At 46.1% G+C, this 24,824-nt stretch overlaps 1 protein-coding gene across 4 annotated transcripts in view; it reads left to right on the forward strand.

Moving 5' to 3' along the window:
- The window catches only part of LOC126251485 (ecdysone-induced protein 75B), a 511,809-nt gene that overhangs the window by 439,259 nt on the left and 47,726 nt on the right, over positions 1–24,824 (forward strand). Inside the window, exon 1 of one of the 4 annotated variants that reach the window (XM_049951933.1) lies at positions 23,935–24,183. The exons of the other annotated variants lie outside the window; for them this stretch is intronic. Coding sequence (XP_049807890.1) covers positions 24,042–24,183 — 142 coding nt within the window. The 5' untranslated portion in view covers positions 23,935–24,041. Of the gene's footprint in view, positions 1–23,934; positions 24,184–24,824 lie in introns of those variants that run through there. 4 annotated transcript variants of the gene reach the window in all.

A 24,824-nucleotide genomic window follows, 5' to 3' on the forward strand; every position in this document is an offset into this window, starting at 1 on the left:
CAGAAACGTACGATGAAATTATTTAGGACAGTGTGGCGAAATTTGGAGTTAATGGGCTATGGTAGAAGACGATCGACGCGAGTGCCTTGGCTAACAGCATGACTAAGCTTGCAGCGCCTCTCTTGGGCTCCTGACCATAACGGCTGGTCCCTAGACGACTGGTAAACAGTGGCCTAGTCAGGTGAGTCCAGAAATTAGTTCGTAAGAGCTGATGTTAGGGTTCGAATGTGGCGCAGACCCCACGAAGCAATGGACAGAAGCTGTCAACAAGGCACTGCAAGCTCACCGTGCCCCATAACACTGTGTGCTGTGTGTACATCAAATGGACTGGGTCCTCCGGTCCAACTGAACCGATAATTGACTGGAAATGGTTATGTTCGGATACTTACAGACCAGTTTTGTAGCCGTTCATGGACTTCGAGTTCCCAAACAATGAGGCACCATGTCGCAGGGTCACAATTGTTCGAGATTCTTTTGAAGAACGTTCTGGGCAATCCGAGCGAATGGCGACCCATATCGCCCGACAACGTCCCCTGCAAGAACCTTACGAGCTTTCCTGGCTGCCGTGCGGTCTAGGGCGCTGCAGTCATAAACTGTGCAGCTGGTCCCGGCGGAGGTTCGAGTCCTCCCTCGGGCATGGGTGTGTGTGTTTGTCCTTAGGATACTTTAGGTTAAGTAGTGTGTAAGCTTAGGGACTGATGACCTTAGCAGTTAAGTCCCATAAGATTTCACACACATTTGAGCATTTTTTTTCCTGGCTGTTCGTGATCATTACATTAAAATGAGTGGATGAAATGGGACATCCTTGTTTGATACGTCAGTTTATTTCCGCCGTATTGTGTCTACTGCCTGCTATTTTTATTTTGTTATTCCTGCGTAAGAAATTATAATTATAGTGCTGATAACTGCTTTAATTAGTAGCTTGAGCTTCGAACTATCTTTTGACATCTGCTGCTTTCTGCGCCGGCCAGAGTGGCCGAGCAGTTCTAGGCGCTACAATCTGGAACCGCACGACCGCTACGGTCGCAGGTTCGAATCCTGCCTCGGGCATGGATGTGTGTGATGTCCTTAGTTAGGTTTAAGTAGTTCTAAGTTCTAGGGGACTGATGACCTTTGAAGTTAAGTCCCATAGTGCGCAGAGCCATTTTTTTGCTTTCTGCATCATACCTTGCTTTTCGACTGGAGTGTCTTGGTACATTTTCTACGTAGAATTATTGGTCTAGCAGAGCAGTGAGTGTTTATATAGGAAAGGAAGAAAGGGTATTAGTTTAATGCCTCGTTGACGGCAGAAGGCTTAGAAAGGGAACACATCTTGAATTGGGGAAGGGTGTTGTGAGAAATTGGTCGTGCCACTTTCGCTCCCAACATTCAACTTAGATGCTTTAGGGAAACCACGACAGTGCTGTATCTGGTTGGCCTGACAGGGATTTGAGCCCAGTGTGCGGACCCTTGTGGCGGCTCGCTTTGCCTGTTAAGGGCCAGGTGGTGCAGCTGTCACGGGTTGGCAGACTACGCCGCTTCTCCACGCCACAGGAAGTTAATACAGCGATGTGACAGTTGCATAGTGATGAGCGGAGACGGCGGCTGCTGCAGCTTCCCAAAGCTGCAACACGTGCAACACGTGTGTGCCGCTGATATTTAGCATTTGGTGGAAAGGATGGCCTGAAATGTTAATGCGCCGGCATACGGAAGCAGACCAACGCGGCACGTGTCCGGTAGGGTGAGCGCTCACGAGTCATCCTCTTAAATCACGCGCTGCGCCTTTCTCTGGCAGCATTTCCGGATTGCCTCACAGCCAACAGCCGCTCCTGTCGTTCCTCCACTTTGTACTGGGTCAAAAAATAAACTTTCAAGTTACTCTCTTCCTACCTTGTTTCTCGCGTCTGTTTCGACCTGTGCTGATGATCAACAAGTATTTACTCACGCATTTTTTCAGTTTCATTTTCTACATTTCTTTGCACTTCTTAGAAACTGTTCCGCCAGTAGCTGATGATGTTTACACTTCCCGTTTGGCCTTATTTCCTGAAGTTTACTACATAATGCGTTCTCCTTGTCAGATATTACTAGTCAAACTCCTTGTGGCTGGCATATTTCTTGTCCTGCAGTAGGACTCCTTGCACAAAGGCATCGCAGGAGGATGGTGTTACATAATTGACGCTGTGAAAGCTACCCGGTAGTGGGAAAGGGGGGGGGGGGGGGAAGGGGGTACTGAAGAAAAGAAGGGCTTCGTGAAATCAGCACGTAGAGTTGCGCCTTCGCTACGCTACTTAATCACACGAAAGCTTTCTTCTTAAAACAGACAACAAAACAACAGCCAGAATGACGTAACATTATCTGGATTAGTAAAGTATGTGGATAATACACGAGGCAAAAGGAATAAATACCTCTAAGAAGCGAAACGTACATGTTATTATCATCAACATTACACACGAATGCATGTAGACCGCTCGCCATTAAAATGTGGAAATGGAAATAAGAAGAAATCTGTTCTACTCTTGTTCATATTTTAGTACATGCAACAAAATAACGCAGCATCTCAGCCATCCCAAACGTCACTCCTGAAACTGTCATAATACTCTAAAAACGCAGTTTGAAAACGTAATTCCATCTGATAAGGAAAAAACACAAGTTAATAAAAATCGTGACTGGAAGCAATAAATTTTATTTCGTGACCCTCAAATCCATTATACTGAGATCTTTCTTGCCACGACGAGCCTCGTAATGAGCAATGAACCGCACCCAGCTGCTAGTCGAGTGTGTCAGCACTACCAACAGAGACGTCCAGTCACACAGCCAAGTGTTTGAATGATTTCGTCCATCAAGTCGAATGAGAGTGTCCGCACGTTCCGACGTAGCAGGAGTCACAACTGTGTGCGAACGGCCGGCACTCGAGAGATCGGACAGGTTTGCGCGACCTTGCTGGGTTGATGGTAGACGGCTCACGCAACCACTCAGCACGCTTTACTTCACGGCCAGATATCCGTAGACATTCCACAAGCGCCTATCTGGAATGCTCTGATTTTCCTCCAAAAGAAAGCTCTCTGGAACACAGATCCTTACAGACGGCAATTGAAGGCTCTACGTATAGCGCCGTCATTTAGCTGAACCTCATGAACTTCGGGGCTGAAGCGAGAATATCCCACGATCTCCCACAGAAAATTCTGTCTTTTTTAAATCGAAACAGGACAAAAAAAATTTTGCATTAGTTATTGAACGCCCACCGTAACAGGCTATTTCGGTTCACAGGCTATTTCAAAAGAAAAATTACACCGTCACATTTGGCGATATAATCATTGCCGTCAGATAATAAAATCTATGAATACATCATTCTAGTCGCATAGTGATATGAATTACATCGTCAGTCATACACTGTGCCAGACAGTACACTTGGGCACAGTTTATAACTGGCGAAATAATTTGTATTACTATGTGGCAACAGCGAAGAATTCCTGGAATTTATTATATGACGCAAAATGACTTTATATCGCAAAATTAATTGTTGGTAAGGCGGGTGCCAGGTTGAGATTCATTAGGAGAGTCCTCAGAAAATGTAGTGCATCAACAAAGGAGGTGGCTTACAAAACACTTGTTCGACCTATACTTGAGTATTGCGCATCAGTGTGGGATCCGTACCAGGTTGGGTTGACGGAGGAGAAAAGAAGATCCAAAGAAGAGCGTCGCGTTTCGTCACAGGGTTATCTGGTAACCGTGATACCGTTACGGAGATGTTTAGCAAACTCAAGTGGCAGACTCTGCAAGAGAGGCGCTCCGCATCGCGGTGTAGGTTGCTGTCCAGGTTTCGAGAGGGTGCGTTTCTGGATGAGGTATCGAATATATTGTTTCCCCCTACTTATACCTGCCGAGGAGATCACGAATGTAAAATTAGAGAGATCCGAGCGCGCACGGAGGCTTTCCGGCAGTCGTTCTTCCCGCGAACCATTCGCGACTGGAACAGGAAAGGGAGGTAATGACAGTGGCACGTAAAGTGCCCTCCGCCATACACCGTTGGGTGGCTTGCGGAGTACAAATGTAGATGTAGACGTAGAATATGATGTTGCACATGTGTTTATGAACCTGACGAAGATCTGTGGACGGAAACTGGCTGTTAAAGAAAGACATTTTACCATCAGCTCTTGGCGGTAATCATGACTTCTTCAATATTTAGGACACTTAACGGTAGTTTATTTGTGTAAAGGAAACGTAATCTAGCGCACAAGGAACGGGAAAGACTGGCGAGAGAGAGAGGCACTCGTGTTACAAATGTACAGCGGGCGACGCTCGCTCCTGTTATACTACTCCGAGGCTTTTAAAGGGAGCCGGGGTGGCGATAAGCCGGCAGAGTACAATGACCAGCGCGTGCCCTCACCTGCGGCTAGGGTCAGCGGGGTCAGCCGGCGCGCGCGCACACACACACGGTGTATGGGCGGCGAGTCGTCGACCCCCAGATTGCGGCCGAGAGCAGTGAAAGTTGGGCGGGGAGGGGGTGCCGGCCGCGTGTGTGAGTGGAGCGCTAACGGCACCGACACGCAGCGGCCGCGCCGCGCGCGGTCGTCGACCCGCGACCGCCGCCGCCGCCTCCGATGACTGCCCTGCGTGCTACGCGGGTGCGTAAGAGGGCGGCCGACACCTCCTGGTCCACCGGCAGCGAGAGGAATGCGGAGCGGCCGGCCCGCCGTTCGGGTTTTCGTTCCGTCCCTCAGGCCAGCGGCGATAGCTCAATTAGAGGAGCACTCCCCGTCAGAGGCAGCTGTCCTGTATGTGCCTACCGCCAAACATTAAGGCCTATGGTCCCTTGGCACTGCAAACAATGTGGCTTCTAAGTCAACGCAGACAAAAGAAGCGGCCAGTTACGTCACATATTTTGATCCTCGCAAACTCTCTCATTAAAACCGATAGATGAACTATACTGAAGATCCAAAGAAACTAGTACAGCTACCTAATGTAGTGTAGGGACCCGCGAGCATGCGTAAGTGCCGCAACACGAGCTCGTATGAATTCGACTAATGTCTGAATAAGTGCTGGAGGGAACTGACACCATGAATCCTGCAGAGCTATCCATAAATCAGTAAGAATACGACGGGGTGTAGATCTCTTCTGAACAGCACGTTGCAGGGCATTTCACGTATAAATTTCATGTCTGCGGTGTTTGGTAGCCAGCGGAAGTGCTTAAACTCAGGGGACTGTTCCTGGAGCCACTCTGCAGCAATTCTGGACGGATGGGGTGTCGCATTGTCCTGCTGGAATTGCCCAAGTCCGTCAGAATGCACAATGGACATGAATGGATGCAGGTGTTCAGACAGGATGCTTACGTACGTGTCACCTGTCAGAGTCGTATCTAGACGTATCAAGGATCCCACATCATTCCAACTGCACACACCACAGACAGCCTCCACCAGCGTGAACAGTCCCCTGCTTACATGTAGGGTCCATGGATTCATAAGATTGTCTCCATATCCATACACGTCCATCCGCTGGATACAATTTGAAACGAGACTCGTCCGACCAGGCAACATGTTTACAGTCATCAACAGTCCAATGTCAGTGTTGACGGGCCCGGGCGAGGCATAAAGCTTTGTGTCGTGCAGTCACCAAGGGTACACGAGTGGGTTCAAATGGTTCAAATGCCTCTGAGCACTATTCGACTCAACATCTGAGGTCATCAGTCCCCTAGAACTTAGAACTACTTAAACCCAACTAACCAAAGGACATCACACACATCCATGCCCGAGGCAGGATTTGAACCTGCGACAGTAGGCCGGCCGGTGTGGCCGTGCAGTTCTAGGCGCTTCAGTCTGGAACCGCGCGACCGCTACGGTCGCAGGTTCGAATCCTGCCTCGGGCATGGATGTGTGCGATGTCCTTAGGTTGGTTAGGTTTAAGTAGTTCTAAGTTCTGGAGGACTGATGACCTCACATGTTAGGTCCCATAGTGCTCAGAGCCATCTGAACCATTTGAACGAGAATCGGAAAGAAGAGGAGGAGAATGAGAAGAAGGCGAGGGAGCTGAGTGTGCCACTGTGACGAGCAGACCGCGAGTGGCACCTGTTGCCGTGATGTGGCGGCGGACGCCATGTAAGGCGTCCGGCAGAACTTCCGCGTGCCCGCCAGGATTGCCAGGGTTAGTGCTGTGCCGTGGCTCCGCCCGCGCCTCCACCGCCGCCTCCGGGAATAGTCCCAGGAAGCGGGCCCCGCCTGTAAACAAACGGTGCGCGCCTGCAGGGTTAAGACCAGAACGCCCAATCGATGCCCAAGCCCGAGCACAGGCCGGCCGAGGGTCGTTGCCCGCGCACACGCCCCCGCGCGACCCGTTCTCCGGCGTTCGCTGCGTGCAGGTAGACGACACCAAGCCACCAGCCACCAGACATCTCTGCTTGGTCACTCAAACTTCGGCGCAACGACACCACAAGAGCGCTTGACGTAAATCCCACACCACAACTCTTAAAATACTTCGAATGAAATGTGACAAAATCGAACTTCGGAGTGGAGAGAGATGGGGTAAATAAATGGGCGATTTGGGGAATCATTGGAACTCTACGTCCGGGTGACCGCAGTATAATTTGACTACGCTTCCCCCATTACATCGTTCAGTTACCTATTTCGGTGAGATGCCACAGCTGTATCTGGCCTAAACCACTTAATACTTATCCGATATAAGAGAATTGTTTGAAACCTTGCGTTGGCATGGAGAAGGAGACGTTGCGACCGTGACAGACGGCTCGCCCAACGACTCGGCGTGCTTTTGTTCACTGCCAGATCTCCGTAGACACTCTGCAAGCACCTACGAATATCTACGGTGCTCTGGTTTATGGACAAACGAAACTCAATGACTGATTGAAACGCCATTTTGAAGGTTACGTATAGCGCCGCCACTAACCGGAACTTCATGATACTATACGGGCTGAAGCGGGAATATTCCACCATGTTCCATAACCAATTCTGCATTTTTTCAACCAAAATTGGCCGAGAAAGGAAATGTGTTGCATTAGTTACCGAACGCCCTTCGTATTTATCCCCATGTTTCTTCCCATTCGTATCAAGGTTTCCCCCTTCACCATCGCGCATATCACTTTTGCATTATGTAGGCTTTCTTGCTACAACCAACTCTCCGATCGGCCACGGTCGAGATGGACCTTCCCGTGAAGAACGTCGTGCTTACCGACATGTGGTTCTAATAAAATTTCTTCCTTGACCAACCAGTTTCGATCCACAGACCGTCATCAAGTTCATAAAACCATTAACAACATCATATTTTGCGTTATAAAATCATTGGCGTCAGACCATAATATCCGTGAATTGGTCACTTTTATCATGTAGTAATATAAATTACATCGTCAGTCATAAACTGTGCCGGGGTGCACTGTCTAGCATAGATTACGACTGGGTTGGGTTGTTTGGAGGAAGAAAATGGTTCAAATGGCTCTGAGCACTATGGGACTTAACTACTAAGGTCATCAGTCCCCTAGAACTTAGAACTACTTAAACCTAACTAACCTAAGGACATCACACACATCCGTGCCCGAGGCAGGATTCGAACCTGCGACCGTAGCGGTCGCGCGGTTCCAGACTGTAGCGCCTTGAACCGCTCGGCCACCTTGGCCGGCTTGGAGGAAGACACCAAACTACGAGGTCATCGGTCTAGTTTATGACTGAGTATATAATTTATATTACTATGTGACAACAGTAACTAATAGACGGATTTTATCATCTGACGCCAGTGATTTTATATCGCCAAATATGATGCTGTAAACGCTTTTACGAACCTGATGATGGTCTGTGGACCTATACTAGTTTTCAGTAAAGAAATTTTATCAGCGGCTCTTGCCTATAATCATGACGCTCTTCGAGTATTTACGAGCTTTGGCCCCCTCCTTCTGAAGACTTAATGCAATAATTCTACCTGGGCTTTCTTTGCTGAACCATCATCTGGCGAATTAATATGCAGCCTTCCAGATTCAGGAGGCAGCAGTAACGATCTCTAATACTGTTGTTCGAAATCCAGCTTCTGAGGCTTAGTTGTGAACTAGACCAATTTCTGGCCCTGTCAAGGAGGATGAACAGCTCTGCTTGCTTCTCCCATTCTCCTACTCCGACGACGACAATATGTTACACCGTAAATTTCCTTCAAGGAAAGTACCTTACCTCAACACAATACTACCGAGAGAAGTTGCGCCGTGGTACGACGCTAGACAAGTGTTCAGGAGGAAATGGATTCATATAGCCGTCTGGCAAGCCTTTAGGTTGTCAGTGACTTCACTAAACCGTTTCAGACAAATTCCGGAACGATTCGTTTCATACGGTTCTGCTGCTTTCTTTCCCCATTCCAAGTTTCAGCTCCGTCTCTAACGACCTGATCGTCGACGACACTTTAAATTTTAATCTTGCTTCCTTCAAGCATTAGTAACTGATAACGTATGTACATTACACTTCACATACCATATACCATTCTCGCCATATCTTATGGCTTTCTCTATAGTGAACTGCACTATTCCGCCCCCCCCCCTCCCTCCCCCCAGCCAATTTAGCCTTTTAGACTTCTCTCCTGCTGCTGGATAAGACGATATATTTTTGTGTCATATATTGGGAACTTATGTATTTGTGCGTTATATATTGCAAAAGTTTCGAGATTGTTCAATACTCCCCATTTGAGACGCATAGTGCGTAGTGTTTTCCTCATAAGCTTCAGATAGATTCGCGGATTTTCGTGGTCATGTTTTTTTGCTCAAGGAAGCAGCGGTATCTACTACTTGTGCTGTCCTTATAAATTCTGGGGAATCCTTTCTTTAACTGTTTATGCGGAACTAATAAAAGCTGGCCCCCCTGCCGACCTACATTCTGGTGGTGCGCTCGGCGGTTTCCTGGACTCTCCTGACGCGGTTTTCCTGGAGTGAGTGATGTACGGCCTAGCAGAGCCGGCGGCCGTATAGCGTTCCGGAAGCGCCGCCTCACGCCACGCGACCGCCGTGCTGACGTCACGCGCGCGTAACTGCGAGCACTGTTTACAAGAGGGGCCGATGAACCCGGCGTCGACCGCCTTCGGAGCCTCTGTCACTGCCAAATCGCTAGCGGTGCTCCAGCGGCGGCCGTTCTGCACGTACGCCGAACGGACGACAAAATCGATTGCAATGACGCAGCAGGGCGGTATTACAAAGATATGATCAAATTTGCGAAAACCTTTTTGTTATATCCTCAGGCGCACGGGTGCTGAAGTGTGGATAAAGAGAGAGAGAGAGAGAGAGAGAGAGAGAGAGAGAGAGAGAGAAAGAAAGAAAGTATTGGAAACCAGAATAATGTGGGCCGACCAGTGGCCGAGCGGTTCTAGGCGCTACAATCTGGATCCGCGCGACCGCTACGGACGCAGGTTCGAATCCTGCCTCGGGCATGGATGTGTGTGATGTCCTTAGCTTAGTTAGGTTTAAGTAGTTCTAAGTTCTAGTGCCGGCCGCGGTGGCCGTGCGGTTCTGGGCGCTACAGTCCGGACCCGCGGGACTGCTACGGTCGCAGGTTCGAATCCTGCCTCGGGCATGGATGTGTGTGATGTCTTTAGGTTAGTTAGGTTTAAGTAGTTCTAAGTTCTAGGGGACTGATGACCTAAGATGTTAAGTCCCATAGAGCTCAGAGCCATTTTTTTAAGTTCTAGAGGACTGATGACCTCAGAAGTTAAGTCCCATAGTGCTCAGAGACATTTTTGAGAATATTGTGGGAAGCAGTTCAAATGGTTCAAATGGTTCTGAGCACTATGGGACTCAACTGCTGAGGTCATTAGTCCCCTAGAACTTAGAACTAGTTAAACCTAACTAACCTAAGGACATCACAAACATCCATGCCCGAGGCAGGATTCGAACCTGCGACCGTAGCGGTCTTGCGGTTCCAGACTGCAGCGCCTTTAACCGCACGGCCACTTCGGCCGGCGTGGGAAACAGTAACAGCGTTAATTAGAACAGACAGCACTTGTAAATAAACAAAGTGAGCACATGGTTCGAAAGGTGTTTAGAACGGGCAAGATGCTTGCAGCACAAGATTTAAAATCCAAACTACTAATCAGTCTGAAAACATATTATCCTACCGTGCAGTAGGCCAGATTGAATTTACCGTTTTACAGTGGAAAATATATCCGCAACTCGTGATCCCCGAGCACGGGGTCCCGTGTTAGATACCTGGCAGGGTCAGGGATTTTCACCTGCCCCGAGATGACTGGGTGTTCTTCTGGTGTCATCATCATCATTCATCCCCATCCCTATTACGGTCAGAGAAGGCCCGGCAAACCACCTCCATTAGGACCTTGCTACTACGGCGGTTCCCCTAAGCTCTGTCAAGAAGCATGGAAAATGAAGTCCCATCATATATATATATATATATATATATATAAAATAAAGATGCTGTTAACTTACCATACGAGAAAGCGATGGTATGTTGATAGAAACAATAAAAACACACACACAAATTTCAAGCTTTCGCAACCCAAGGTTGCTTCATCAGGAAAGAGGGAAGGAGAGGGAAAGACTAAAGAATGTGGGTTTTAAGGGAGAGGGTAAGGAGTCATTCCAATCCCAGGAGCGGAAAGGCCTCATGTGAAAAAAAGGAGAGGTATACACTCGCACACACACACATATCCATCCGCATATATACAGACACAGCAGACATATATTTCTGCCCAACCTCTTTGCATTTACATATGTCTGCCTGTGTCTGTATATGTGTGGATGGATGTGTGTGTGTGTGTGTGTGTGTGTGTGTGTGTGTGTGTGTGCATCGCCACGACGATTTGTAGCCACATTCTTAAACAATCAAACTACGGGTGAGATGGGAACAACGAAACGGTTGTGGGTCTGTCCCGAATACTAGTTGTAGTATTACAAGAGCACAAATTGGGAGTCAGATTCTATATTAAAAGTAACAAAAACTCTTCCCACTGAAAAAATAATCGTGGGTTTCGAACGTGAGTGCAACAAAAATGGTCCACCTCGGTAGCTGCGTTGTCAGCGCGGCGGATTGTTAAGCGAAGCGTACCGGGTTTCTCTTCCCTGCCGGGTCAGAGATTTCCTCCGTTCGAGGACTGGATGTTGTGCTGTCCTTACTCTCGTATCGTCGTAATTGACATTACTCTTAAGATAGCTGAATGAACATCGCCCGAAAGTCTATAAACTGAAAAGATATACAACAAAAATGTTAAGAACAGTTGCTGTTGAACTTGCGATATTTCTGTGTTACTTTAGCGTTATAAGACAAGTGTAAGACACTAGCTCTAACAATACTTGGCTCGTACACTACACCATAGCAAACTCTTTAATCGCTCCTAGATTGTGTTAGATGCTAGAAGGTAAAAAAGTCTACAAGTACTGTTTTATTTAATTATGTCACAGACGTTTCTGAGCAAGATGTTGTATTCATCATTCTCAAGACTGGTTTGTTGCAGCCTTTCGCGCTAGTCCGTTCTCTGCAAGTCTCTTCTCAGCATAACAACTGCGAGTGCAACACTTAAACCTCATTACCATATTTAAGCTTTGCTCACACTCTACACATTTTACCATAAATTCTTTCTACTTAAGATTCACGGATGCCTCAACATGCGTGCTATCGAACTGTCTCTTCTTTTAGTCAATGCGTGCCGCAAAGGTCAGTTCTCCCAAATTCGATTCTGTACCGCTCCTTCAACTACTTGATCTACCCACCTGATCTTCAGCTTTCTACTGTAGCACTGGATTTCAAAAACTTTTTAAATAGTATCTTGATATATTTTAAGTAATACCGAGGAGTTTTCCTCTGCTGACACTACAGCTTACAAACCCACTGGACATAGACTATAAAGTGTCGCTACCCACGCAAGTAAACGCTTAAGATTGTTTACATCGTTACTTCGTTTTACGGTACAGTATTATCAGATTAGTGGCTTGTCAGTGTATCTCGGTATCTTACAAAAAATTTCGTATATTGTAACAGAATACTGCTCGAGATGAGGAAAGATGGCGAGGAAAGTCTGTGCATTTCTTTGACACCTAAAGGCTCATGTAATTTTTGTACTCAATAAGATGAAATATTTAAGTTAGAAGTGGCCCAGAAAGCGGCCCACTACTTACTACACAGGAAAGTAAAGTGCTTGCCGAAGCGTCACTGTGACTGATTTCATGTTTGCTCTCGTTTAAGGCCATTTAGAGATGGTCGAAGCCATCCTGTCGTTCGGAAACGGTTCGTGCATGAGAAGGAAGCGAGTTGTGTATGCATCTCAGTATTCTGGAGGATGATGCCTACGCGATTACTTGCACCGCGGACTGCTTCGCAGGCAGTAAACTGTACTGCTCAGAACAGTGAATGAAGCGTAACTTCCGCTGATTACAAATAGGTTTTCGCACAGAGTGCATACAAAGGCCCATGAATTATGCAGCTCGCAAGTGCGCCGCGCAGCAGCGGCATAAGCAATCGGATGAAAAAAGTGGTTCATTTATAAAGGAATACCGACTACTTGCAAGCAGTCCATTCAAGTCAGCACTAGAGGACACTGCACATGGAATAAAGAGCCTAACCGAGACTGCTCGTTCCAAGCAATAGTCAAGAACGTTTTTCGCCACTCGGTAAATGGTTGTTTCACTACAAATCACGAACGCAAACTGTTTGTGCTGGAACTCTGGAAATCATCATAAAAACAACTATTCCCAACAAACTTGAAAGCAGGAGAAAAAAAAATATGATTATCAATTTTATCAATAGTAGCACAGAGTGTGAAAAGAATAGTTTTAACTAGATGTGGACGATAAAGTTTAGAATCATCGGGTTGCGTTTCCGCTACATATCGTGTGTAAAGTCCCGAGTGTGGCTTTTATATATTTTATTTTAAAATGTGCTGACTTGGGCAATGCTGTCTTCAGAACATTAGAATAAGTTTGTGGAAACATACAAGGTGTTCGAAAATTCCCATTACAAGCTAATAGGACTTGCAGCGCACATAATATTTTGAACAAGAACTCATGTCTAGACTCGTACCGTTTCCGTTCTGCTACGGTTTTAATTCAGATGCTTAACTCATCCACTTCTACTCGAGGAATTGAATTAGGCGTGACGCAGTACAGTTAGTAGGCAACAATTCGAAAGGAAACGTAACGAAACATCCATTTATCAAAAAAATGGTTCAAATGGCTCTGAGCACTATGGGACTCAACTGCTGAGGTCATTAGTCCCCTAGAACTTAGAACTACTTAAACCTAACCAACCTAAGGACATCGCACACATCCATGCCCGAGGCAGGATTCGAACCTGCGACCGTAGCGGTCTTGCGGTTCCAGACTGCAGCGCCTTTAACCGCACGGCCACTTCGGCCGGCATCCATTTATCACTTAAGCATACAATACGTACAGAATAGTACTGACGCATTACAACAGTGGCTCGATGTGGCGACCACCAACGTTGTTACTGACGTTGTACCTACCAAGCATGTCCTGGTGCACACTCTCCGTCCCACCTGGTGTCTCTCCAGTTTCTAGTGCAGCGGCCAGAACTCGTGCCAGCAGATCGTCCTCTGTCTCTACAGGAGTCTCGTAAATTCGTAAATTAAACTGCATCCGACACCACAAGAAATAGTCCAAAGAGTTAAATGCGGGGTACGTTTCTGGGCGTGGTTTCCTGCTCGAAATATTATGTACTCACTCCCGTCTAAAGTTCCTACAAGCTTGTATATTGCGGTGTAAAGGAGGAAAATATGTAAGACGTTCGAAGTTTAAGAAGAAAGGACTAGATTAATGATTTGCTAGCTAGCCTGTTGGCTATTTCCAACCAGCACTAGTTTATCATGAGGCGTTTGAATTCAACCCCATAAAAGAAATATTTGTCGAGAAGGGATTAATTTAGGAATTTTTTTTTTCGGTAGCAACTAACTGATTTAAAGTGGCACGTCCGCCTTACTGAAAATAGTTTATACATTGCCCTCGCATGAATGTTCCATGAAAGGGTATATAGGGCTACGTTTGGTAGTAAAATGAGGCTTCCTACATTTCTGGAATACATCTGAATAAGTTTGTACATGTTTTTAAAAACGAAAATCCTTCCATCAACCCTACAGTGGGTTAGTTTTCTTCAGTGCATGCATTTACAATGGAATGTGCTAGGGGTACGACCATCGTGACTGTGCGGTAATGATGGGAACACAAGTCAATCCTGAACTGTAAAGAAACTAATCCTTCTGGACCAAACTGATACCTTCTCATATCGGAAAAATCTGAGGCAATACTTTCTAAATTCTTGTATATCAACGAAGTGTTGAATCGCTGGTGATGCTGTAACCGAAAACTTCATGACACCATTGCGATAAAAACGTTAACCCAGAGACTACGGGAGAATTGGAAATTACAGCTGTCCACCCAGTCAAATTTGTGTGACAACACTCTCTCTTATATGGGTCTGTGATGGATATTCAAGTACTGTATTCGAAATATAAAAAAAATCTGTAATAGTTTCAGATACAATACACGTACGAGATGAATCATCGTTATTATGATTTTGCTTCTGGTAGGTGCGTCATCATTATAACGTCGAGTATAGCACCTCAGATTGGTTCTACTAGGACTGGAAGATAATTTTGTCAGAATAAAAAGCCTAATACTCCATAAATGACAATAGCTGCCGCGTGTGCAGATGCGACGGAGCGGGTGCATTCGGCCGGCAGGTTTTGCGTCCGGTTTGTGTACCACGGGGGTAAGTGACTCTCGGTGACCCCGAGCCGAAGGCGGCCGAATGCTGCCGAAGGCGCCCGACGCTAGCCGACACGGTCAGCAACCTCATCCACGCTCGGCTTCGCTTCGCCTCACCTCGCAGGCCGCAGCTCGGGCCGCACGTAAAAGTGAAGCCAGCCACCAGATGCACTTCTGATCCACTTTGCACCAAGCGCCAGATCTTCGGACGGGCTACACACTGTTCGCAGCTTGCCAAACAGTGTACCAACTCTGCCTGCTTGACTCTGACCTTTCACAAGTTCTGTAGCCCTTTACTACACTCATCGTCAGTTAAGTTTTGCTTATCTTGCTTCTGTCCACTCTAAATTTTACTAAGTGTTTACAGTTACTTTGTGAAAAATAATGCAACAGTAAAAGTAGTTGAAACTGAAGAAAAGTCACTGAGCACTGTAGCGTTCCTTATTTTACCGTTTCATATCGCTCAATTATATCATACATACTGTGAAAGTATTCATATATCTTCCTGTTCGTATTTTTTGGACTGCCTTTAATATTATGTGAAGAGGTACAACACTGTACTCACCAAGTCGTGTACAAAGCAAAATTCGTGATCTACTCACATGAATAAAGTCGACCTCATGATGGAGGCAAAATATTCCGAAATGCATCGCGAAATTGTGAATTGAAAGTCCAAAATACTCTGAAATCCATTGCGAAATTGTGAACTAGAAATGCTTTTTTGGGTATTTGTGAATTTCGAACGATATCTATAACGCTCACCATTATACCTAACCTAAAATGTTCGTATTCGAGGTATGAAAATCCATGCCGTAAACTGAGATGTCCCCGAAAATTCCGATACTTGTCGACTGCAGGCCTCAGAAATCATTCCGTGAACTCTACAGGCTACGCAGTTGATCATCCACATTGCGTTAAGGCAGTGTCATCCTTATTAGTTCAATATAAATACGCCAAATTTCACAAGTATAGTAGCTTCACCTCCAGAAATAACCTTAAGGCGTTGGTACTTCACCATACCGCAGAAACGCGTTAAGATTACAGTGGTATGTGAAACAGGATAGTATGTCGCAGACCTGTATCAGATTTTATAACATGGAATGCAGGCTTTCTGGCCATAATAAACAAAGAATTTGTTGTATATGTTACACAAAAATCTGAGCTGTAATCGTGGTGAATGAACGTAACAAGAACAGGAATGTCAAATTTCATGTATACCAGCTTATCTGAATTACGGCTCGAAGACGAAGATACATGGTTTGTTGAGTGTTCTTTATCCATTCCTTGCACATCCAGTCTTTCTCTTAATGGTGTCTCCCAACTCCCTTTCTACCCTCCCCTCCTTGTCGTTTTCATACAGTGTTTGAGCCAAGGATTTTTAATACTACAGAATAATCTCAGGTGGCAGGTCTTACATAAGGTTGCGTCTCCTGTGTTTTTCTTTTGTTTTCGCACCGTTGTTGGTCAGGGCCACGCACTACGTTATCACATGCTAAATGGATTCAGATGTAAAAATGAATGCACCTAATTTACCTTGCATGGCGAACACCATTCGTGAGTCATCTGCTTAAAGTTTTTTAAAGTCAAACACACACCATTTTTTTCTTCGCATCTCTATCGCAGCCCTCCGCCATGCACCATGCATTTGCTTGCAGAATATATATGTAGGCGTAGATAGATGTAGAACATACCAATTTATTTGTTTCAGACTCATGCGATGTCTAATTGGGAACAACGGAATATTTTAGAAAGAAACGTGTTCTGTCTTGTTTTTTCATAATTCAGTAACGCAGGGAGTGAAATCTTGCCACCTCGTTTCTGTCATTGGAAAGAAAGAGCAGCCTTTTTGGTTGCTTAGTGCTTTATACCTGTGGAGGCATGCGGAAGGAAACAGAGGAGGAAAATGTATACCTGATTTGCTTGATTAATCTTTCCATTAAATGTGGCTAAGAGTTAGATAGCTTTAGTACTATATATTGAGATCTTGTGAAAAATTTTATTGTGAATACATTATGTCTGTCTCCATCATCTGAGGTAAAGTCGACAGAAAAGAAATGACGAGCCACAGCACATATTTACTTAGCAATACGAGCCCTCTCATCTTTTTTGTGTGGAGGTAGTAGTTCTTTTTTTTATGACAGTGTGGCTGTGTTCCATTATGGATACTTGCCCCACAATTTTCAGTCGCCCATTAGTGACCTTTTTTGCTTCCATAAAACGTCTTACCGTCGGACTGGTATTGCTTTCTATATCTCCTACACTCTTGATTTCGTATGAATTTCACTTTCGTCGTCCCTAGGCCCAATTTTCCTGTTCTTTTAAATATCACCTGTATTAAGGTGGCCATTCCATCCACTTCCTACAACTGCTGGCCAGCAAACACTCAGTCCTATAAGTACGTGACGTCACAGAAGACATCTGTACAAATTTCACGCGCCACGAAGGGGAGCCGTGACCCTGGAAATTTCTGCCGTGAAAGCGACAGGGAGGATGTCTGAGGGCTGCCTCCTCGCTCGCCTTTGTGCGACCCTGCCAGAAAGGGGTGGACGCCCTCTGGTACGTTCACCCCGGCCCACGATTTCCCCCGCCTTTGTGGAGCGCTCCAAGGCCGACACCCCCGTTGAGTCGTTTCCGTCGCTACGGTGTCCACCCCTCGGGAAACGCGTCACGAACCCTTACAGGAATATACCTACGGCCCGCGGAAGACGAACAATAGCCCAGCCGCATCTGGCGCACCGATTTCGTTTTCGTATCCAGTGTCAGCTCCTCCATCTGCTTTACAACCCTTCTTTGCAGTGGTCATACCGCCAGTGTAAGAATCAAATAAAGTCAGAGACACTATTCGCCATCTGTAGTGGGACACGAAATTACTGCACTAGCAAACCCCTTCAGTTATGACTGAACGCTTGTGCAGCCACGATAGTATATCTTGCGTGAAGAACTTGAGAATAAAGTAAACAGTTTTTCTTACCTCGCTCAAAAGGCGAATATAATAAGACAAACTCGCTAATACTGGTACGAAATGTCTTCCTGAATACAATGTAGCAGGTGATTAAAAAGTCAGTATAAATTTGAAAATTTAATAAACCACGGAATAATGTAGATAGAGAGGGAAAAATTGAGACACATGCTTGGAATGACATGGGGTTTTATTAGAACAAAAAAAAAAAAAAGTATTGCTAGACGCGAGAAAGAATTCTTGCGCGCGTCGTTTGGTGATGATCGTGTGCTCAGCCGCCACTTTCGTCATGCTTGGCCTCCCAGGTCATCAGACCTCAGTCCGTGCGATTATTGGCTTTGGGGTTAAGTCGCAAGTGTATCGTGATCGACCGACATCTCTAGGGATGCTGAAAGACAACATCCGACGCCAATGCCTCACCATTGCTTTATAGTGCTGTTCACAACATTATTCCTCGACTACAGCTATTGTTGAGGAATGATGGTGGACATATTGAGCATTTCCTGTAAAGAACATCATCTTTGCTTTGTCTTACTTTGTTATGCTAATTATTGCTATTCTGATCAGATGAAGCACTATCTGTCGGACATTTTTTGAACGTTTGTATTTTTTTGGTTCTAAGAAAACCCCATGTCATTCCAAGCATGTGTGTCAATTTGTACCTCTCTATCTACATTATCCCGTGATTTTTTTCAGTTTTCAAATTTATACTGACTTTTTGATCACCCGCTACATTGGATTGCGGTGTAGTGTCTGTATATACTCGTATAGGTGAATAACAGCCTGCTTTTACCTGTGGGTAAATCGACATATTTTTTCATAGCATCGTTGATCTCTCCCTGATGCTAGTTTATTGACTCGTCTCTTGATAGCAGTGGTATATCACTTTTCTCTTTCCACACTCATAAATGTGTTGCGGATAATTAGAGGAAGTTTAAATCATTTCCTTAACAGGTGTAGCGTTGTTAAGAACATTAATAACAGATTCGCTTGCTCCTACAGATATACAGTGCTTTTTAAAACACAATTTCCCAAATATTTTGGCGAGTTAAAATCTTTCTGTTATAGTAACGGATAATTGGTACGGAATCTACTTCCACACGATTTATAATACTCTTAAAACTTATTCGGTCATTAATCAGTTTGCGAGTCACTGCAGGCTCATCATCTCAAAGAAGATATTCACAGGAAGTTCATCTTCTCTACGAGGACGAGCTGGAGGGAAATGCCTCTGAATTTTTAATGTGAAAACTCTTAAAGCTTTTTAAATAAAACAGACGTTATTACCATTCTGCGTCTTTGTTGTTCATGTCTAAATATTTGCATCTCAACATAGTGACGCTGGTGAAGAACAGATTTCACCCAGCAAGTGACCAGTTTGTTGCTGCTGCCATTGTAGAATGTTTCACTTAGTTCACTGAACCACAGCCTCACCTCTTTTTGCACCGCTTCGTCCCTATCAAAGTGAAGTCCTCGAAGGTCCCTTTAAGTTTTGGAAACAGATGAAAATGGAATGGGGGCAACGCGAGATTGTATGGAGGATGATCCATGGCAGTGAAGCCAAGGCGTCGGATTGTTCGAGATGTCGCAGCGCTCGTGTGTAGTTGGTTCAAATGGCTCTGAGCACTATGGGACTTAACTTCTGAGGTCATCAGTCCCCTAGAACTTAGAACTACTTAAACCTAACTAACCTAAGGACATCACACACATCCATGCCTGAGGCAAGATTTGAACCTGCGACCGTAGCGGGCGCGCGGTTCCCGACTGTAGCGCCTAGAACCGCTCGGTCACCTCGGCCGGCTCGTGTGTAGTCTGACATTGTCATGCAGCAGGAGAGTTTCCCCGTGTGTGGACGAACTCGTCGAACTGGAAACTCGATTACAGCACACTTTTTCTCGCCTCTCACACCGCCATGTTACACGCTACAGTTCGGAGCCCTTTACCGGCAGAAGAAAAATAAAAATGTTGAATCTTAATAACATGTTTGTTTTATTTACAAAAAGACTTTAGGAGTTTCCGCATAAAAAAGTCGGAGCCACTGCTTTTCATCGCGCTCTCGTAACTAGTGGGTGGGAAGATGGAGCTACTGAAAATATTGGACTCATATAGATTCAACCGTATTATACATATCAGTAAAAGATAGCGTTATTGTTTGGTTATTTACACTTCACGTAATCTCGAAAATCGTTCCTACACAAACAAAAAGAAAGGAAGAGAACGGTGTGGGCTAACGAAGCGTATTGCTGGTAAGTCAGACAAAAGCTGGTGACTAAATTTAACAAACGTAATAGCGCAGATCGAGAAAAACAACTCTTTGTAATCGATATGAACAGATAAGTCGAAGTGAGAGCTTTATCACGCGTTTGCCCTCGTTCTGACACACGGGATAACGGCGCCAGACGTCAACTACGGTGACAGGCCCACCACACTCTCGGTTGCGGGCGACGAGGCGATCACACCGCCGCGGTCAACGAACTCGTTTCAAGGAATGAGTGAGCGCCCTCGCGACACACGAAGCGCCGTGAAGAGCAGACAAAAGGCGCCCAGCCGTCTGCCGCTTTGTAAAGTGCTACTGATAAACGCCAGGATGGTGCGCAATACTTCGAGCACGTGAACGAAGGCAGATTAGGATTTAACGTCCCGTCGATGTAGAGGTCATTGGAGAACAAGCAAACACTCGCAATGTTTGAAGCAAGAGGAAGGAAATGAGTCGTGCCCTTTCATTCCGGTATTTGCCGTAAACGACTTAGGGTTGAAATGGTTGAAATGCCTCTGAGCACTATGGGACTTAACATCTATGGTCATCAGTCCCCTAGAACTACTTAAACCTAAATAACCTAAGGACATCACACAACACCCAGTCATCACGTGACTTAGGGAAATAGCAGAAAAGGTAAATCTACATGGCCGGTCGCAGAAGTGTAGTCCTCCTGAATGCGAGTCCAGTATAGTAACCACTGTGCAACCTCCATCGATTTTCGTGACGTGCGGGGGAGAGACGTGCAAGAAACGATAGGACAGAAAATATGTATATGGGCTGAATTTACCAGGAGATGGAACCGTTCAAAAAGATGTGTAGCATAGCACCCAGGAATACTTCGCTCTTGGCAGAAAAGGCAGACTGAAGTTGGAGTACAAATTTTTCAGAAAGTTTGATGTATTAGACATGCAGGGGGGGAAAAAAAGAAAGAAAAAACATAGACAAGGAACGAAAATCAGTCAGACGACTAGTTATTTCTGTCATCGCCGGCCGGAGTGGCCGAGTGGTTCTAGGCGCTTCAGTTTCGGAACGCGCGACCGCTACGGTCGCTGGTTCGAATCCTGCCTCGGGCATGGATGTGTGTGATGTCCTTAGGTTAGTTAGGTTTAAGTAGTTCTAAGTTCTAGGGGACTGATGACCTCCGATGTTAAGTCCCATAGTGCTCAGAGCCATTTGAACCATTTTTTCTGTCATAAAGTCTTCAGCTGGTTTGATACACGTATCTCTTTCTGTCGCTATCCGCTTCATTTCAGCACAACTGCTGTGTCATACATCATTATCACAGGTACTCTTTATATACTCATACCTACGCCTGTCTTCTACGGTCCCTTCAAATACAGTTTACAGCAGCGACTTACGTCGTAATATGTGCCCCACCATTCTAACTCTGCGATTAATTAATCAGGTATTTTTTTATCTCGTCGAGACGTTGCAGCGTGTATCCATTCCTTATTCGATCAATCCGCCTGGTTTGCAAATGTTTCGAGTAACAACATATTTCAGGGGCTTCTAATTGTTTCTATTCTGCCTAGCTCTCCACCATGCGAACCTTACTAACCTCGATTCCATGAATCTTCTTCTGGCGCCAAGAATTATACTGTAGGATGTTAGCGACCTTTTAGTTGCTCAGTATTTGCTATCATGTCTTTCTTTTTCTTGCATTGTCCCTCTTTATGTACTCTACACTCTAAGACAGCAGAAGTCTTCAAGAGTTAAAAAATCCGTCTTTTTCTCCAATTAATTCTTTCTTTTTCTTTATACAATTCTCCCTTGCTTTTGATTTTTCCCAATTTATGATAATTACATTTCCAAAAGATCTTTGCATTTTCTAATCTGATAAGACACAGTATTTCCAGAGTTCTCCATGAGTTGTTAACCTCTACATGCTTCTAAACTTCTAGTGACCTCCTGGGTATAAATCGTTCTACTGCTCTGTACTCTCTTCCTCGTGTAAAGTATCCACAATACTGTATCTTTTGGGAAAAAAGTGAGACTTCGTGGTGGAGGTAGTGACGTCTTTTGTTGATGATTCACTTCATATTTTCCGTGATTAAAAGGAATCCGATAAATTTCGGTTACACGTTAAATCACATACTAAATACTTAGGGAATACAATTATCAGTAACTTAAACTGGAACGATCACGTAGATAATGTTGTGGGGAAAGCAAACCGAAGACTGCGATTTATTGGCAGAATACTTAGAAAAAGTAACAGGTCTAATAAGGAAACAGCTTACACAACACTCGTCTGCCCTCTTCTGGAATATTGCTGTTTCGGATGAGATCCGCATCGGACAGGGATGAAGGAAGACATCGAAAAAGTTCAAAAAAGAGGAGTTCGTTTTGTACTATCGCGAAACAGGAAAGAGAATGTCGCAGATATGATACACGAATTTGGGGGTGACATTCATTAAAACAAAGGCGTTTTCCGTTGCGGCAGAACCTTCTCGTGCAATGTCAATCACCAACTTTCTTATCAGAGTGTGAAAATATTTTATTGACGAGCACCTACATAGCGAGAAACGATCATCATAATAAAAATAGAGAAATCAGAGCTCACAAGAAAAGATTTAAGTTTTCGTTTCTCCCACGCTCTGTTCGAGAGTGGAACAGTAGAGAAGTAGCAAGAAGGTGGTTCGATGAACCCTCTGCCAGGTACTTAATTGTGAACTGCTGAGTAATCACGTACACGTAGATGTAGACTCAGCTACAGGAAATGTTTTGTACGGGTGTGGTTAACAGGTATCAGTCCATTAGCCATTGTCTGAGAAAGCATTACTTGGTGACCATCTAATTTCACTTCCAGTTGTTCTGACGACGGCCAGCCGGTTAACGATATAAAACGTTTTCTACGTTTGTGTTCATTCAGTGCTGTCACTTATTGCAGTGGTACCTTCCTCAGAGAATATCTAACTCTCACAGTTTGCTGCTGAGAGAATGAAAACATCCTAGTGACCTCTCGGGCAAATGCGGGAGGTTAATCACCTGTCTTGTTCCCAGCCTTTATTTAGAGTGAGAATCTTACGTTGCTGTAGATTTATGTGTTACCTGAAGGACCGCACACCGGTGGCTGCGCGGCTTTGTGTAACCACGGCAACAGGAGTTCATCGTCCTCAATGTAATGAGATACGCCACTCGCCCGTAGGACCTCATCACACATGGATTCTCTTAGGTTTACTCCGGGAAAAAATTCAACGTTTATACAACACATTTTCTGAGCCATTTCGCGGCTGCGGAAATGCCTTCGCATTACGCCGAACTCGCTGAATAGGCTTAAGGTGGGAGGAGGTTGGGCGAATAGCCAAATCGGTCAGAGGTTAATAGCACTTTCTTTTTTAAACAGCGATCGTTACGTAACGATTGAGTACAGTCGATGTCTTTAATAGAAGGGCTGGTGCATGGAAGTCAAATGAGAAGGAGAGCAGATTTCGACTTCCGTCGTGGTGGCAGGTGGGGTTCGATGACCCGCGCAGCGGCCTGCTGATAACGGTGAGGCGATAAGTGATGTAAATAGTTCTGGGAGAGCGCGCCAGTGAAAGGAGCGGCGTAGTGAGCCTCGCCGCGCATGCGCAGTGCGCTCTCGGTCCGGCCGGCCGGGGCGTTCGCCGCTCCGGCGGGTGGCCTTGGCCGCTTCCAGTCTGGGTAATTCAGTCAAGGTTCGGGGGCGTTGAACTACCCCGGTGTGTGGCCGGCCGAAGCCCCCTGCGTCTCCCGCGGAGGGGTGGTGCGCGCGGCCCGCGGGGTGGGGGGCAGAGCGCGCCGGTGGTGGGGGGCCGCCGCCAACCAATCGCGGGCCGCGCCCGGCGCCGCGGCGCGCGCCATTGGCCGCCGCGCTATTGTTTGTCAATGACCTCCGCGCCGGCGAGCTGCCGAAAAAAGGAATAAGCGGGCGCGGTGGGCGCGCAGGTTTTCTGCGAGGTCCCTTCCCCTCCCCCACTACCGCGGGCGGCACTGGCCGTTTACCAACAAGGCTGCCGTCGCCCTTCAGGTGTGGTGCGTGCGCGGCGCTGCTGCGACTTTCACTCTCCGCGTGGCAGTCGTGCGGTGCGGTCGTTCCCGAACAGTGTGTCCGCGTGTGTGAAGTGCCAGTGGCTCGCCTTGCCCTCAGCAGTCGTGTGCGCGGGACCGTGCCGAGCGGAGCGGGCGTGATGATTCTGTCCGACGGCAGCGTCGGCTGCCCGCCGGGCGCCGCCTACGACGCGCCGGTGTCTTCTGCGTCGCCCGCCTCCGCTATGCTCGTCGACATGGACGCGGCCGCGGTCGGCCGGCGAGAGCCGGAGCTGCACATAGGTAAAGCGCGCCCGCCCGCTCTCTCACTTTCCACCTGCCGCCGCCGCCGCCTCAACCTTTCACCGGCCTCTCACTTTTCTTCCAGGCGACTCTCTCCCTCTCTCCATACAATTCTTACACGGCTCCGCACCTGTCGATGTTTGTAACTGTTGCAAGTGCAGTAATCTTCGTTCGAGGACGCTAACATAGCATCTTGCGACAACACGGCATACCTCTGAAGCCTGTCTTAGCTGTACAGCATTCGAAGTCCGTGTTAAACTGTATGTCACTGGCTTCGTAAGTCAGCTCAAAGTATCGGAGGAAACCAATGGCGTGCAGCTTCCAACAGGACAACGTCTAGTAAAGCAACCTTAGGGTTTGATAATCCTTTTTTACCGCAAATAATTAGTTTAAAGCCTTCCTGATAGTATATGGCTCCAGATGTTACAACCTTGTCATCGTTTACACTGGTTGGGTCTTCAATTATCTCTGCACTTAGAGAGACCTTCGTTATAATACTAACTTTCCTGTTATTGCCTAATAGGATTAACAGAGCAGTAAAAAGAAATATTCTGTGCAGGTGATGTCCCTCATCGTCTTTACTATTTAAGAAGAAAATCATATTTTTCAAATCCACTAATAACTTCTGATTATTCACTACC

The sequence above is a fragment of the Schistocerca nitens genome, chromosome 4, assembly GCF_023898315.1.
Source record: "Schistocerca nitens isolate TAMUIC-IGC-003100 chromosome 4, iqSchNite1.1, whole genome shotgun sequence".
Classification (NCBI taxonomy): Eukaryota; Metazoa; Arthropoda; class Insecta; order Orthoptera; family Acrididae; genus Schistocerca; species Schistocerca nitens.